Genomic DNA, 16,431 nt, shown 5'->3' with positions numbered 1-16,431 from the left:
TTTGCCCAAAATACAGCATTCACACACATGTTTCAATAGTGCCTCAAGAGGGAGCAATGAAGCAACCATATCAAATTTCTGCAAACGCAGCAAACTAGCAAAGTTCAGATGACCAAAACGAGCATGCCATAGTTTTGCATCTGAAACTGCCTTTTCATCAGAAACTGCATTTGTTGAATCTTCCACACACTTGTCATAAGAATTGAGCCTATACAGCCCACGAAACAAGGTGCCAGATGCAATAATCGTATCACCAGAAGTCAAATCATGAACAGTACATCTGTCATCCACAAAAATGACTACAAGTCCAAGTCTAGCAAGCACAGAGACAGACAATAGATTCTTCTTTATCCCTGGCACATACAAAGCATCTGAAAGTGTGAAAGCGCTGCCATTTGCAGCAGTAAGCATAATTTTACCAACGCCCTTCACTGGGTAAGAAGCATTATTGGCACATGTGACAGTATTCCCATTAGAGACAGCCTCAAGACAAGTGAACATATCACGATGCGAGGTAATGTGCTTTGTAGCACCACAGTCAAAATACCATACATTAGAGTCAACAGAAACTGCCAAACATGCATCATGTACAGATGGGTCATACTGGCAATACACGCTAAACGCCCATTCTGTATCCTGCACAACATTTGCAGAATCTGCATTTGTAAAAGCATCCGCTATTGTGGCTGCATTTGACTCTTTCTTCTTTGCCTCTTTAGCCTTTAGCTTAGGGCAATTCTTAATGGAATGATCATTTGCCTTACAATAGTTGCACCTGGTCTTTTTCTTGCCTTTATCAAGAGCCTTCTCAGACTTATTGTTGCTACCTGTGGAAGGAGAAGAAGTTGCAGACCTACTAATAAGAGAAGAAACAGCGGAAGGGGCTGCCTTACCACTTCTTCTCTGCTGCTGGGCAGCAATAAATGCTTGATCAACTGCACGCTGCCTGGCCCTGTTTTGCCTAGACTGCGCTTCTTGCAAGAGCTTGTTGACTAAAGTATCATACTTGACAGCATCAGGTCTGTCCTCAGTAAGAAGTCTCCACGTGGAAGCAAAAGTCTGATATGTCTCAGGTAAAGCATCAAGAACAGTCTGCACAAGAGAATGATCAGGAATAATCTCACCTGCAGAAATCAACTGTTCCTTGAGATCTTTAATCTCAGCAAGAAAAACATTCATGTCATCATCTTCCTGCATAATCTTCAATTCTAGCTCTTTACGCAGGTAAGAGATTTTTGCCTCGTTACGACCTGCATACAAACCAACTAGAATATCCCAAGCCTGTTTTGCTGTTTTAGCTGAACGAATATGTGTGGTGATGTTACGTTTGACAGAAAGTGCAATCAAGGCATGAGCCTGCGCATCTTTACCATCCCAACGAGCTTGTTCAGCAGTGGGTAAAACAGCAGCAACAGTAGAGCTGCTAGAACCTGCAACATCCTCAATAGATCCTACATCCAACGAACCTGGACGTACATCCATACCCTGCACAATGTTCCACACTCCTTTTGCAACCAAAACATGTTGCATCATGTATGCCCAAAGTGGGTAGTTGCTGTCTCCATCCAGTTTGTCTTCAGCAGACAACATGCGAAATACATCATTGTTGTTATCAGCCATGGCCACTGACTGAAACTGATGCAAAAGCTACCTGTAATGAAGCAAAAACTGAACAGAAAACAACTCGTGCTATGTAGCACGGTCCACAATAGAGTACGTATGCATGTTTTGCAGAAAACTGCACTGTCGAAATTTCTGCACAAAATGACGAAAACACCTGTGCAGAACTTGAAATGCAAAAACGGGGCCCGAAACGACCTCAGATGCGAATTCTGAGAACACAAAGCTCCACAGGCTTATTTGCAGAGTATAGGGACCTGCAAGCGCTCGTGAAAGCTCACCTCAATCGGAGAACGTGAGTCGGAGGGTGCTGGCGACGTAGCCCTGGGAGCCGATGCCTGCTCTGATACCAATTGTTGGAATTAGGGACAGCCCAGGCACAAAGCATTGACAAGCAGTCAAACGCATTTTTCGTTATCTTCAGGGTACCCTGGATCTTGGTTTGTTCTATCCCAAGGGGGGCAGCTTGCAACTTTATGCATACAGATTCAGATTGGGCTGGTGATTATGATACCAGGCAATCCACCAGTGGGAATTGTTTTTTTCTTGGCAGTTCATGCATATCTTGGTTGAGTAAAAAGCAACCCACTGTTGCCACATCTACTTGTGAGGCTAAGTACAGGGCAATCTTCACAGCTACAGTAGATTGTGTATGGTTGAGAAGATTATTGGCTGATCTTCGTGAGTGTCAGCAGACACCCACCACCATTCTCACTGATAGCCAGAGTGCTATGGCCGTGGCACGAAATCCAGTATTTCATGCACGTACCAAGCACATTGAGATTCATTATCACTATGTCAGAGAGAGGTTACATGCAAGGGAGATCAGTTTATCTTACTGCCCTACACAGGATAATGTTGCAGATCTATTCACAAAGGCTTTACCTCGAGAAAAGTTTGCAGCTTTCTGCAAAGCTTTGGGCTTACTCTCATACAGAGAGTAATCTGCTACCTACCTTGTACAAGTTCACACTTCCACTACAGGGGGGATTTGTAGGCATATGCTCACTTATGGTAGTGCTATGTGTGAACAGGGCTTAACCAAGGGCACTTTTTTCCATGTGGTTTTTTCCCTTGGATATCAAGTGCGAAAGGACACTCTACATATAATATTTTGTACTTCTATATTATATGGATGTGGCACACATGCAAGGGTTGACTTGCATTTTGTGGCTACCACACTTTTGGCTCTCTCTCTCTCTCTCTCTCTCTCTCTCTCTCTCTCATTTCTGTGTGTGAGCTTCTCCACTTATAAATATTGTGTAACACGCGGAAGCTCTGGGTAGTCTTCTTTCAACCCTAAACACTCTTAGAAACCTTCTGATGCAAAAACGCACCATCTGATGCAAAAACGTAGGTAGAGAGAGAGTAGAGAGAGAGAGTGAGAAGTGCTGGAAATTCAGTATATACTATGGTACAAAAAGGGTACATATTTTGCAGCCCTTGGCTGCCTTAAGGTGGTTAACCCTAAAATCTGTCCCCTATGGGACCTCTAAGGATCCAATCCCCTAGTGGGAGAGAATGCTTACAATGATGAGCACTTATGCTTTTTATAGAGGTCTTGGACATATTTTATGCTGGCCGACTACTGGTCGGCCAGTCATAAATGCATACAATTGTTTTAATTGCTGCCGACTGGTCCTGATGCATGCGCTTCTCAGCTACCTTGTCTTCTGGTACAGCCGACCACTCCAATGTGCAGCCGACAGCCCTGTGTGCAGCCAGCGACACCCTTTCCTGCAGCCGACAACCATCTGGTTCTTCAGTTTGCTCTCCATGCCTGTCTCCAGTCTTCACTGCCCAAGGTGATCTGTGCTCTATCATCCTGATTCTACTCTTTATCTGGCTGCCTCGTCTGGTTCTAGCCCTGAGAATGTCCATGGCATCTATGATGCACATGACATATTGGCTAAGTCCTAAGGACTATTTGAGCCTAGATTGGGTAATACTTACCACTTATTCACACGCCACACAACCATGTCAGCAGACAGTTTCACATGTACGGTTCACGGGCGGGCGTCCCCTTACCCGGAACTACACATTGGTCAAGCAAGCATGAAAACAGCATGCAATTTCAATTGCAAGCAAGCACATAAAGATGCTATGCAATGCAGCATTGGTAAGGACAATCCCCGTTCATGAGACTATACCAAAATAGACGTGCTCCAGGCAAGTACACGAGGTACCAGACCCCATGGAACACCAATCCACCAAGCATTTCCGGGCATGTGCACGGAGGCACAAGTCCCAACGGAAAGCCAAGTCTACAGTATCACATGAGTGGCATCAATCCTCGGTATAAACAACTGCCATGGACACCAGTCCAATGTACATACATGATAAGAAAGCACGGGTGGACCAATTGGGTGGCCAAATAGTGCCCCGGCTTCTAAACAGTTGTCCGCAACTGAAAAGCATCCAAATATGTCTGAAGCACACGCGGGCAATCTTTGAAGAACTCTTCATCTACCCATTTAGCATCAATGGGAAGATAGTTCTTAAACTTCACAAGGTAACGCCTCACAACTTTGCCTGCAGCACGCTTACGTTCCTTGTGATACACAATCTGCTCTGGCTGCAAGATCTCCTCAAGCTCATCCACTTCTGGTGGATCCTCAATGACCATTTCACTGGGCTCCGGCCCTACATACTTGCGAAGGAGACTCACATGAAAAGCATTGTGTATGTGCCAATGACTAGGTAATGCCAATCTGAAAGCCACTTCATTGATCTTCTCGATCACTCGAAAAGGCCCACAGTACCTGGTTGCAAGCTTAGGATATGCATCCTCTTTGCCAGGCCTCTTTGCAAGTCTTGCTTTCTCAAATTTCAGCAATACCCAATCATTCTCTTTAACATCCAATTGCCTTCTATGCTTGTCGGCAGCCTTTTTATGCTTGTCTTGTGACCTTGCAATGGCGATCCGCACCTGAGCAAAAGTAATATCCAAGTCTCTTACATACTCATCAGCTCTGCAAATATCTCATCCTTTGTGCGAAGGATGGGTGGCAAAACCACCTTACCATAAATAATCTCAAACGGGGCCTTTCCCGTAGATGCATGCACCGTGTTGTTGTATGCAAATTCCACAAGCGGTAAGTACTTCTCCCAAGAAGACTTCTGATCTGCCACATAGCATTTCAAGAGATCCAACACGGCTGAATTTGCAACGTCACTTTGCCCATCCGTTTGAGGGTGATAAGCTGATGAGAAGTCCAATTTGGTGCCCATATTATCAAATAAGACCCGTCAAAAGAGACTTGTAGTCCTGGGATCTCTATCCCCCACAATGGACTTCGGCATTCCATGATGTTTGAACACTTGTGCAAGATATATTTTAACCATATGCTCAGCTTTGATGGTCTTTTTGACCGGCAAGAAATGAGCTTGCTTGCTAAACCTGTCCACAATTGTCCGAATTGCATCATTACCCTGTTGGGTACGTGGCAAGTCCATAGTGAAATCCATTGTAATACTTTCCCATGGCTGCGTGGGAATAGGCAATGGCTGAAGCAAACCTGGTGCCTTTTGCCTATCAAATTTGACTTTTTGACAAGTGATACATGCACATACATGTTCTTCCGCATACCTGGCCAAAAGAAATACCGCTCAATCACGTGCGTAGTAGGCATTATGCCTCTATGACCAACATATGGAAGAGCATGGCACTCATCCAAAACCTTTTGCCTCATGTCAGACACCACACATAGGTAATTATCTTTCATATGAGAACCCTCTTTGATCACATATGAGGCATGTGCATGACCAGTCATCAAATCAGCCCAAATAGTGGCAAAATCAGCATCCGTATGATACAAATCACGCATAGTAGACAAGTCTCCATGAGAGGCAACCGAGATAGCTGCTACATCGGCTTTCGTGACAATGCATCGGCCACTACATTCTTCTTTCCCGGGTGTGCAAGATCTGAAAATGAAACATAGAGAGGAAATTGACCATCCTCATATGCTTCTGTGACAACTTAGTTTGAGTAAGAAAATACCTCAAACTCTGGTGATCTGTCTTCACAGTGAAATCAACCCCAAGAAGGTAATGTTTCCATATAGTAAGTGCATGAATTGTGTGGGAGAATCAGGAATTAGGGTTAGGTTAATGTGGGAGACATAAACAGAGAGAAGAACAAGGGAGAGAGAGAGAGAGAGAGAGTTGTGGGGATAAGTCAACTCACCAAGTGAGTGTGTGACTCCCCTATCACACATGTATATTGCACTAGTACACATAGTGCACTTAGTACATTAAAAGTACTAAGTGTACTATGTACTATAACTTATGGGCTTGTACACACTATAAGGGTGGGCATTATGCCTTTACCCCAACAACCTCCCACTTAAAGGCAAAGTGCCCTTAAGTAAAGGAAAAGAAAAAATCAGCATGTACATGATAATATACAAGGCCATATCAAGGCTGAAACTGGCCTCATCCAATGCCCATCAAGTGTCTGCAATGAGCAAACCGCTCCGGAGGCAAACTCTTTGTCAACAGATCAGCAGGGTTGTCATCCGTGTGAATCTTAACAAGCTGAATTTGCTTGTTCTCTATCACCTCTCTGATGAAGTGATACTTCACATCCACATGCTTCGTCTTTGCATGAAAGACAGGGTTCTTTGCCAACTGGATGGCACTCTGACTGTCACAATGCAACAATGGAATATCCCCTGTATAACCCAAATCAACCACTAACCGAGATAGCCATAATGCCTCCTTGCAAGCCTCTGTGGCTGCAATATACTCGGCCTCTGTAGTAGATAAGGCTGTGCACTTCTGCATCCTGGATATCCATGACACAGCACCTCCTGTGAATGTAAACACATAACCGGTAGTAGACTTCCGGTTATCTGGATGACCGGCATAATCCGAATCCGTGTAACCATGCACTAATGCATCCTGTTTGCCAAAGCAAATGCACATATCCTGTGTGCCCTTCAGGTATCTCATGACACCTTTCACTGCTTCCCAATGCTTCTTGCCAGGGTTGGCCATGTATCTAGAAACCACTCCCACTGCAAATGCAATGTCCGGCCTAGTAGCAACCATGGCATACATGAGACTGCCACAAGCTGAAGCATACGGAATCTTGGCCATATCAGCCCTGTCTCTATCTGACTGTGGGCTGTCTATAGCACTGAGTTTCACATATGGAGGCAAAGGAGTACTAGTCTTCTTCCCCCCGTCCATATTGAACCTCTGCAAGACTTTGCCAATGTATTCCTTCTGAGACAAATACAACACATGCTGATTTCTGTCCCGAAGTATCCGCATACCCAAGATGTGATTTGCATCACCCAAATCCTTCATATCAAAGGTTTGATGCAGCCTCTGTTTCAAGGTATCCATCTCCTTACGAGATTTTCCGGCAATCAACGTATCATCAACATACAAGATGAGGATCAATAGACTGCCATCCAAAGCTTTCTTGGTATATAAGCAGTGATCTATGTCACTTCTCCTGAATTTCTAAGATTTCATGAATGTATCAAATTTATGATACCATTCTCTTGGTGCCTGTTTGAGCCCATAAAGACTCTTTTTCAGCTTGCATACAAGCTTCTCCTTTCCACTTACTGCATAACCCTCTGGCTGCTGCATATATATCTCCTCATGGAGATCACCGTGAAGAAAAGCAGTCTTCACATCCATCTGAATCAAGTCCAGATCATCATGCGCAACCAAAGCCAACACAGCTCTAAGTGTGGTCATTTTGACCACTGGAGAGAAGATCTCATCAAAGTCCACACCATATTCCTGCTTGAAGCCCTTAGCCACTAACCTGGCTTTGTATCTTGGCTTTGCATCTGGTGCAACTTTGAGCCTGTAAACCCACTTGCATGGCAAAACCTTCTTGCCTGCAGGCAAATGCACCAACTTCCAAGTTCCATTTTTATGCAGAGAATCCATCTCTGACTTCATGGCACGCTCCCATAGAGCTTTGTCTGCCCTCTGTAAAGCCTCCTTATAACATGAGGGCTCCCCACAGTCAGTGAGCATCAAGTAGTCAACCCCTGGAACAAACCTGTCAGGGGCTCTGGAGGGTCTAGTGGACCTCCGTACCCAATGACCATCATTTGCAGGTTGCTGTCCAGCCTGCATATCACCCATTGGTGGCTCCTGTTCCATGCCATAAGGCTGAAAAATCATGCCCGGTATCTCCTCTAACTGTGGTATATCCATAGGGATATCTTCTGCCATATCTGGCTGTCCATTTGGACCATTTTCAGCACCATTTAAGGGCTGGTTTTCCTGCTGTAATGGCTGATTTACAGCCCTTTGTTGTTGTCCATGATGTCCATCATCATCAAAGATGACTCTGCCAGGCTCCTGTTGCCTTGCAGGCTCCTTATACATGCATGTTTCATCAAAAATGACATCATTGCTGCGTATGATCTTTCTATTCATGGGATCCCAAAGTCTATACCCCATTTCACCTCTGTCACCATATCCTAGGAATATGCATTTGTGAGACTTAGGATCAAGTTTGGTGCGCATTTCCCTGCGTATGTGCACGTACGCAACGCAACCAAACACTCTCAAGTGCTTGTATGACGGAGGCTTCCCTGTCCATACTTCTTCTGGCACTTTCCCACCAAGCCTCGTGTTAGGTGACCTGTTTATAAGGTGAACGGCTGTCATAACAGCTTCAGCCCAAAAACCATGAGGTAATGCCGCATGTGACAACATAGAACGGACCTTTTCCTGAATGGTCCTGTTCATCCTCTCTGCTGTCCCGTTTTGTGGAGGATCATAAGGAGTAGAGAGCTCCCTCTTGATGCCTTTAGCATCATAAAAGTCCTGAAACTGTTTGGACATATACTCTCCACCATTGTCGGAACGCAAAGCCTTCAGTGTTTTGCCAGTTTGATTCTCAACAAGAGCAACAAACTTCTCAAACACTGAGAATGTATCACTCTTCAAACGAAGAGGATAAACCCACACCTTGCGTGTGGCATCGTCTATAAATGACACAAAATATTTTGCCCCTCCCAAAGAAAGCTGAGGCATCTCACATACATCTGTATGCACAAGCTCTAACTGAGCATCTTTCTGTCCAAGAGCTTTCTTGTGGGGGCACTGTAGTTGCCTACCATATATACAATGCTCACAAAACTGAAAACTTGAAAACTTTAGAGAAGGCAAGTAACCCAAACGAGACAATTGCTCCATTCCTTTGACACTCATGTGTCCCAACCGGCTATGCCACATAGAGATTTCCGGAAGCCTTGCACGGATCAATACGTGTATGCCAAGGCTTTCCAAGCAATACATCACAGCCATTTAAAGGCGCCACAAGAAAATCCTCATGATCCACATAGCCTTGAATGTGTATGCGCAACTTGCCAAAAATAGGCATGACCTGCACTTCTCTACCAACAAAGGCAGCCCCTGCTTCAATTTGAGAACGCATGTCCTCCACTTCAATACCCAAAGCAGCTGTCATCTATGTGGATATGAAATTTTCAGATGCACAATCATCAAACATGAACAAAGCGGACTGACCTTTGAGCTGTCCCCAAGCTTTACATACAACCCTATCTTTGCTATCATGTGAAGTGTTGCCCTCCACATCCGGAACCATATGCACATTAGGCTTTGATGCATTTGCATTATCACGCTTCTTCTTGTTTGGGCATGCCTTTCCAATATGCTCGGTACTACCACCAGTAAAGCATTTCTCCTCACTCATATATTGCTTTTTCTGTTCCGGAGTGAGACCATAGTCTCTCAGTTTGAAGGGACGCTTCTTGGTAGTGTTATTTTGAGCCTTGGGACCATTTTTATCTTGGTTTTGGTCCTTTTTAGGTGGCTGTCCATCATTTTGCAAGTTTTGGACAACCCTCTCTTTGCCTTGAAATGAGGGTTTAGCCTTATTGGATCGACTCAATTTGAGTTCCAATTGCTCGGTGGCGGTGGCGGTGGCAGCTACGATTAATTGGTGTAAGGTATGACCAGGATACATTTGTAGTCCCGCTTTGTACACGGGTTGCAATCCCGATTGAAACCTTCTCTTCCTTTCCGCCTCGATGACATGCATAAATGGAGACACCTCCAAAAGCACTTTCCAAAACTTTTGTACATATGCATTTACCGATTCCCCCTCATTTTGCTTTACCCAATCCCACTTCATCGTTATCTCATTCAATGCATTGGGAGGCAAGAATTGGGCATAGAACCTCTCCTTGAACTCTTCCCATGATCTAACAGGATTCAGTGAGAGCTTCTCCGTGAGCCACCAATGGGCAGCAGTGCCTTTCATGAACATGCTTACATGCCGGATCATGGATTTCTGAGTGAAATCCTCATCACTGAAAGCAATATCAAACTGGGCAATAAAAGCAAGTGCCTTTGATGCATCATATTCCCCATGATATGTGTCAAAGTTCACAGATTTGTCTCCGGCTTTGAAGTCACGAGACTTTGATGCATGTGTGTGCCATGTTTGTCCATTGGGACAGCCCCTGTGTGACTGGTATCATTTTTGGACCAAAAGGTGATGCATAAGGCATAGATACATGTGCCCTGTAAGCATGAGGCATGGCTGGCCCCTCAACATGCATTGACATATTTTCAGCCATAACTTCTCCCTCACGAGCACACTCGAAGGCATGAGTTACGCGAAATACCTGCACCAACAGAAAATTGCAGCCCATGATGCATGTGTTGTGCATGCACATTTTCAACCGGCAATGGCATTTGACATACATTTTGACCACTGCCATAAACATTGTATCCTTCACGGGCTACATAAGGTATTCCTGCATGGCGTGAAGTCACTGGTTGTTCCTCTCCCATAGCATGGAGATTCATCCTCTTAGACATAAGTTCTTGTTCGGGCACTTGTGGGGATTCCAAGACATGTGGGATGGTTGCCTTTTCTGCATAGGCATCCTCGGTACGAGCCAAGTATGCACGTGCTGCATCCCTCGGTTGCATGTGCAACTCTTGAGCAATCATTGCCGTTGCATGATCCATATAAGATTCAGCTTTCTTGGCCTTCAAACGGTCATGTACCAATGGATCCTCGCAGCGGTAGAGATTCAATTCTTCTTGTTGTGCATGGAGAAGAGCCTGCATACGAGTAAGTTCGGGCCTCAAGACTATGGACTCTTCTTCCTGCATCTTCTCTTTGCCACGGGACGGCTGTCCCACATATTCATGTTCCCTATTGTGCACCACATGAGTTTGCTCATCCTGTAAAGCATTGGAGGCATGCATTTCATTGTTCCTACCTCTTGTATTAGCATCTCCAACATTCATTACATGGCTGTCCATAATGTTCTAAGTGTAGAGATAGCTGGTGTTCACGGTGATCGTCTCTCACGATAGAAGTGAAAGAGAACCGTATGCTCTGATACCAATGTAACTTGGTTGAACACAATGCTAATCAATACACTTAAATACACTAAGATTTGATGGACACTTATTCAAATACAAGAAGTAAATTGCTGAATTGACAAGAGACACACAATGAGCCGGAACAACTGACCCCTCCCTCAAATAAAGTATATTGATCTTGGGAGAATCAAGTACATAGTGTCATGGGCATTTCTGACCAGCTTTCCATACCAATGCATATGAATACAGTATTGCAAACAAGTGGTTGTCAATGTAGACTTACAACCCACACTACCCTCTCAAGTGCCCATGTTCCCTACCATCTGCTCTCTATTGTTCCACAAACACATGGTAGCAACAATCTGCAAGAGAGCACATAGGACAAGAGAACACTACACAGGGTATGTGATCTTGTAATCCGGTTCCTCCCTCCTACTACTTTCTCCCATATTTAAGCATAAAAGCTTACCAAAAGCAAGTAGAGTCGATGATGACAGCGGAAGTCTTCGCGATGTAAGTCCTTGGAGTGTTGAGATCTTTGATTTGTCGCCTTTCTTCGCCACAAAAGTCTTCAAGAGGATGAAGGGAACCTTGGAAAAGCTTCCCCTATGGTTCAACTTGAGAAAGGAAGGCTGAAATTAGGGTTTTCAGCAAAAAGACCAGAAATTACAGCAAAAATGAGAGTTGTTTTGCTGAATTTCAGTCATTGGGAGTGAGTAAGAGAGTGATTAGCACTTGGAAACACTCTTGGAAGCTTGGAAAACACCCTAGCAAGTTGGGTATGGCTATGGAGAGCTTGGAAATGGAGAGAAATGGTGGAAAAACAGAGTTTTCAACTTCCAAAAATCTTCATGAAGAGAAAACACGAATTTTCTCTTAATAAGTGAATTGGGGTCCAATCAGGTGAAGGGACATGGGGAGATGTCCATTTATGAGTAAAAGGGGAGGATCAGGTCTTGGACATTGAGTCTTGTCCGCCTCAGGACTTCAGTGAGTGTGAACTTGGAAGTGGTCATAATTTATAAGTGACTTTTGGGCGCCCAAACTTTAATGAAGTGGGAACGCACTCACTTGTAAATATTGGCTAAGTCCTAAGGACTATTTGAGCCTAGATTGGGTAATACTTACCACCTATTCACATGCCACACAACCATGTCAGCAGACAGTTTCACACGCACGGTTCACGGGCGGGCGTCCCCTTTACCCGGAACTACACATTGGTCAAGCAAGCATGAAAACAACATGCAATTTCAATTGCAAGCAAGCACATAAAGATGCTATGCAATGCAGCATTGGTATGGACAATCCCCGTTCATGAGACTATACCAAAATAGACGTGCTCCAGGCAAGTACACGAGGTACCAGACCCAATGGAATACCAATCCACCAAGCATTTCCGAGCATAGACACGGAGGCACAAGTCCCAACAGAAAGCCAAGTCTACAGTATCACATGAGTGGCATCAATCCTCGACATAAACAACTGCCATGGACACCAGTCCAATGTACATATATGATAAGAAAGCACGGGTGGACCGATTGGGTGGCCAAATGGTGACATAATATGTGTTTGTATAGGTGTGAATACCTCACGTATGTGTAAGTGTACCTATAAGTGTGTGAACACCTTCTTATCTGGATAAGATATGTGCCATGTGTCATGTTCCCATGTGTGTGTGATTTATGTGAGTCTAAAGATAAGGTTTGCAACCTATAAAAGTATGTTCTTGGTGTAGTTCAAATCATATCAAGCAATCTAATACACATTGAGTCGTGCAAATACTTGAGCATTGTGTTCTCTTCTCTCTATCGTTCTGCACACTCCACTATGGAGTTCTACCCTCGATAGTCTAGCAGCAGCAAACCTAGGTGCAACATACAAGCAAGCCTTCTTTTGCTTCAGAAGCCCAAAGGCAATGATGAAAGTATCAAGTGAGGAGGAGATTGACAATGAGGTCATCGAGGATTTAGCATATGAATTCCTTTGTGAGGATGAGGCCTGCTTTAGACGCATGACCCAGGCCCAAGCACGCATCATGTTTAAATGACTTCTCTTCACCTTGACATGTGGATCATCCTCCAATGCCCACCGACATGGAGATACTACTTGTGACCATAGCCATAGTCGCAAAGATCATAGCGGTGATTCACTTCTTCCGAGAGAGAGAGAATACCATTTGACAAGGGAGAGCCAAAGGCTTCTCATTCTACTAGTACTAGCATTGATGATTCAGAGAGGGAGAGCCCGAAGAGCATTAGTTCCTATCCTTCTTGCATGCAGACTCTATGATCTAGGCTTTAGCTATTTCATTGTTGACATTAAACTCTATTAATCTATGGTGTGACTCATGCTCTCTAGGTAACTTTTGATGACATTTGATTCATGAATCATGACATGCATTTTCAGTTTTAAACTATACCATCCACCAAAATCAAATATCGTGGAAACCTATGGTATGCCACAATACTCATGAGTCATGAGTCAATGGTTCATGGCGTGAAATATCCTATAAGCTTTCACTTTCAATGGTTTGAGATATCTTCATGATTTATGTGTTTTTTCATCACTGCAATATGTTTTCTACAAAATTTTTCAATGTACATAATTTGTTTTAAAAATGTATTTTTTGAAACCTCGCACTAAGATGAGGGACAAAACCTTTCAAAACAAAAGCCTAAAAACCTTGAAACAAAACAAACCTCAAAACATTTCTTGTGACTATGATGCCAACTGTTATTTACTAGTCTAGCCTATTGATTTTGGTGGCAATAAATTCTACTTGAGTCCTGAGCATGCACCAAATGACAATCCTGTTGATAACATTTGAAAAAAAGGGCCACAGCCATGGATGAAACCACTAATAGAAGGTTTGAAAAATGGCAATTTGCAATTATCTTCAACCTTAATGTGTTTGTACGTCAATATGCTTTTGAACTTGTATAAAAATTCCAAACAAATTCAACTACTGTTGAAAATCCTTTTCGTTGTCAAGACTAGTCATGGGACAGCCACCACTACGTAAATGACCTCGTATGATCGTTCTACAAACTTGTGTTCATGCACGTTAGGGTTGTTTATCACAACGGGCTCACCTGACGAGCTGCGCTTCGTGCCTCTTTTTCTCTGCGAACTTGCTTCTCAAAAGCCTCCCTTGCTTCCTTGTCTTTCTCCAAGGTCTTTTCAAAAGATCGTCTGGCAATATGTCCACCTGTTGGACGGCCAAGCAACCCTTCAGGGTCCTGCAAAAAATAAAAATAAAGACACTAATAGGATTAGCACTTTATATGGTGATATCAAAATAAAGAAATCCAAAACAAAATTGTCTAAATTAGTAATGCTTGCATCTAATAAAGAAGACGAGACTCAATACACATGATACACGATGCAATGCATGTGATTGGCAAGGGTATGTTGTGGAGTCTAGCAACCAGCAAATTCATCAGCATTCTGTTGCTAAGTAGACCTAAGATGAAACCACTGTGTACGGCAAAGCTGCAAATCTGACGCTAAGACATGGATTGGTTACGATCATTCATATGTTAATTGTGCAACAACCCAAATTATGATAATTGTGCAATAACCCAAAATATGTTATACGCACCCATCCGACGCAGCTAATTCGAAGGGACGGCGAGGCTCTCGACGAAGTGAGACGGGATGGCAACCCACGATGAATGTAAAGAGGAGCAGCTGCTGCATCAACACGGAGATTAGCAGCAGTAGTAGTAGCCGTCGTGACCGCGTATGAGTTCCTGAAAACGTCCATCTCTCTGTGCTTGAAGCTTATCCCAATTTCGAAAATGATGCGATATTTCTATATTTATATTAGTTTTGGCCTAAGGTGTGACTAAAGCCCTTGCAAATGATGTGTTTGTTCACACAAGTGCTAGCCTTTATTTTTGGCCTTTGTGAGAAGACTAAAGCCCCTCCAAATGATGTATTGTTCTTGTTCTTGGGGATGATCCTTTTGCCAACAAGTGCTATCCCTGTTGGTAAGGGTGTTTGGTTTCTTTTGGAGATGTCGAATGTTTTGGTTTCCACTCCTCATCGTGTCGTGTTTGTATATAGTCTTACTTCTTGATATCTCGTTTGCCTACCACTACTACATGTGAGCCTTTGATAGTGAATGTTGTTTTTGAAATATTCCATGAGCTCCATTCACCAAACCATCTATGGTGCCTATGTTTGTGGATGTTACCATAGCAAAGCTCATTAACATCTGGATCCTCCTTTAAGTGTAATTCTTCTTGCTCACAAGACATCTTTGATACACTCCTACCTTTGTATAATTCCGGGCAAGCATATGTGGAAAAAATGAATGCTCAACAAGGTGTTGCAAATCAGCCCATATCGGCTGAAAATCACCTCGAATATCATCCCACAGATCAACCTATTGAGATGAGGCAATTGTGGATGGTGAAGTAGATGAGGAAAGGGCAGCCATACAAGCATCCAAAAGAATGCCAAAATGGCTAGTGCAAACATTGTGGAATTGCAACTTAGCTACTCCTTTACCTAGCATAACACATGCAAGTTTTCAACATCTATCTTATTATTTTATGTATCGTGTTCTCATTGCCAGTGTATACAATGAAGAGGAACCTGTTTCCTTTGAGGAAACACAGGAAAATGATCATTGGATACAGGCCATGCAAGATGAGCATGACTCAATCCTCAAAAATTACACTTGGTATTTGGTAAATTTTTTGGTACAAAGTGGGTTTATAAGCTTAAGCATAAACTGATGGTGGTAACGTTGTCGCTACAAGACATGGCTTGTTGTAAAGGGTTATGCTCAGGACAAGGATATATTATGATGAGACCTTTGCACCCACGTCTCGTATGAGTAGCTACAATTAGGTGTATTATTGCATTGGCAATGCATCATGGTTAGAATGTACATCAATTGGATATCGACATTACCTCATGGTTTTGTTGAGGAGGCACAAGATCTAAAGTATGCAAGTTAAGAAAAGCTTTATATGGCCTTAATCAGTCTCCCAGAGCATGGTATGAGAAGATAAATGCACACTTGGTTGCAAATGGTTTTTACAATATTCTAACTGAGAGTACCCTCGATGTAAAGAGGAGTAAAGATTGTTTTTTAGTCATCATCAGTTTATATGTTGATGACACGCTACTCACAAGCCCTAATCAGGATAAGATTTTAGCCTTTAACACTTAATTAAATGTGTCATTTGAGATAATAGATTTGGGCTCATTGGATTATTATTTGAGCATACACTTTATGTAGCATGATGATGGTATTGTGATGTTGCAGTCAAAGTACATAGTATAGAGTGCTTACATGTTTTGATCTTGAAGCCTATAACCTTGTTACTACATTAGAGACAAGTGCTAGGCTCAGTCTCCAAGATGTAGGTGAACCATTTGATGCATCACTTTGTGCCTCATGTATCTATGCAATATGAGATCAAACATTCAATTTGGGGTCTCCAAGTT

The 16,431-nt window shown here is 43.3% G+C and overlaps 1 protein-coding gene across 1 annotated transcript in view; it reads right to left on the bottom strand.

Annotated features, from left to right (window-relative positions):
• The window catches only part of LOC147614175 (dimethylallyl, adenosine tRNA methylthiotransferase), a 69,631-nt gene extending 54,845 nt beyond the window's left edge, over nucleotides 1–14,786 (bottom strand). Inside the window, exons 1-2 of the mRNA XM_086780712.1 lie at nucleotides 14,570–14,786; nucleotides 14,061–14,207 (exon numbers count right to left, since the gene is read on the bottom strand). Coding sequence (XP_086636838.1) covers nucleotides 14,061–14,207; nucleotides 14,570–14,734 — 312 coding nt within the window. The 5' untranslated portion in view covers nucleotides 14,735–14,786. The remainder of the gene's footprint in view (nucleotides 1–14,060; nucleotides 14,208–14,569) is intronic.
• Nucleotides 14,787–16,431: the final 1,645 nt, after the last annotated feature.

This window comes from Cibotium barometz, chromosome 42 (genome assembly GCF_041138505.1).
Source record: "Cibotium barometz isolate CiBa-2024 chromosome 42, ASM4113850v1, whole genome shotgun sequence".
NCBI classification, from domain to species: Eukaryota; Viridiplantae; Streptophyta; class Polypodiopsida; order Cyatheales; family Cibotiaceae; genus Cibotium; species Cibotium barometz.
Note: the sequence above shows the minus strand (reverse complement) of the source record. Positions and strands in the feature narration are given on the sequence as shown.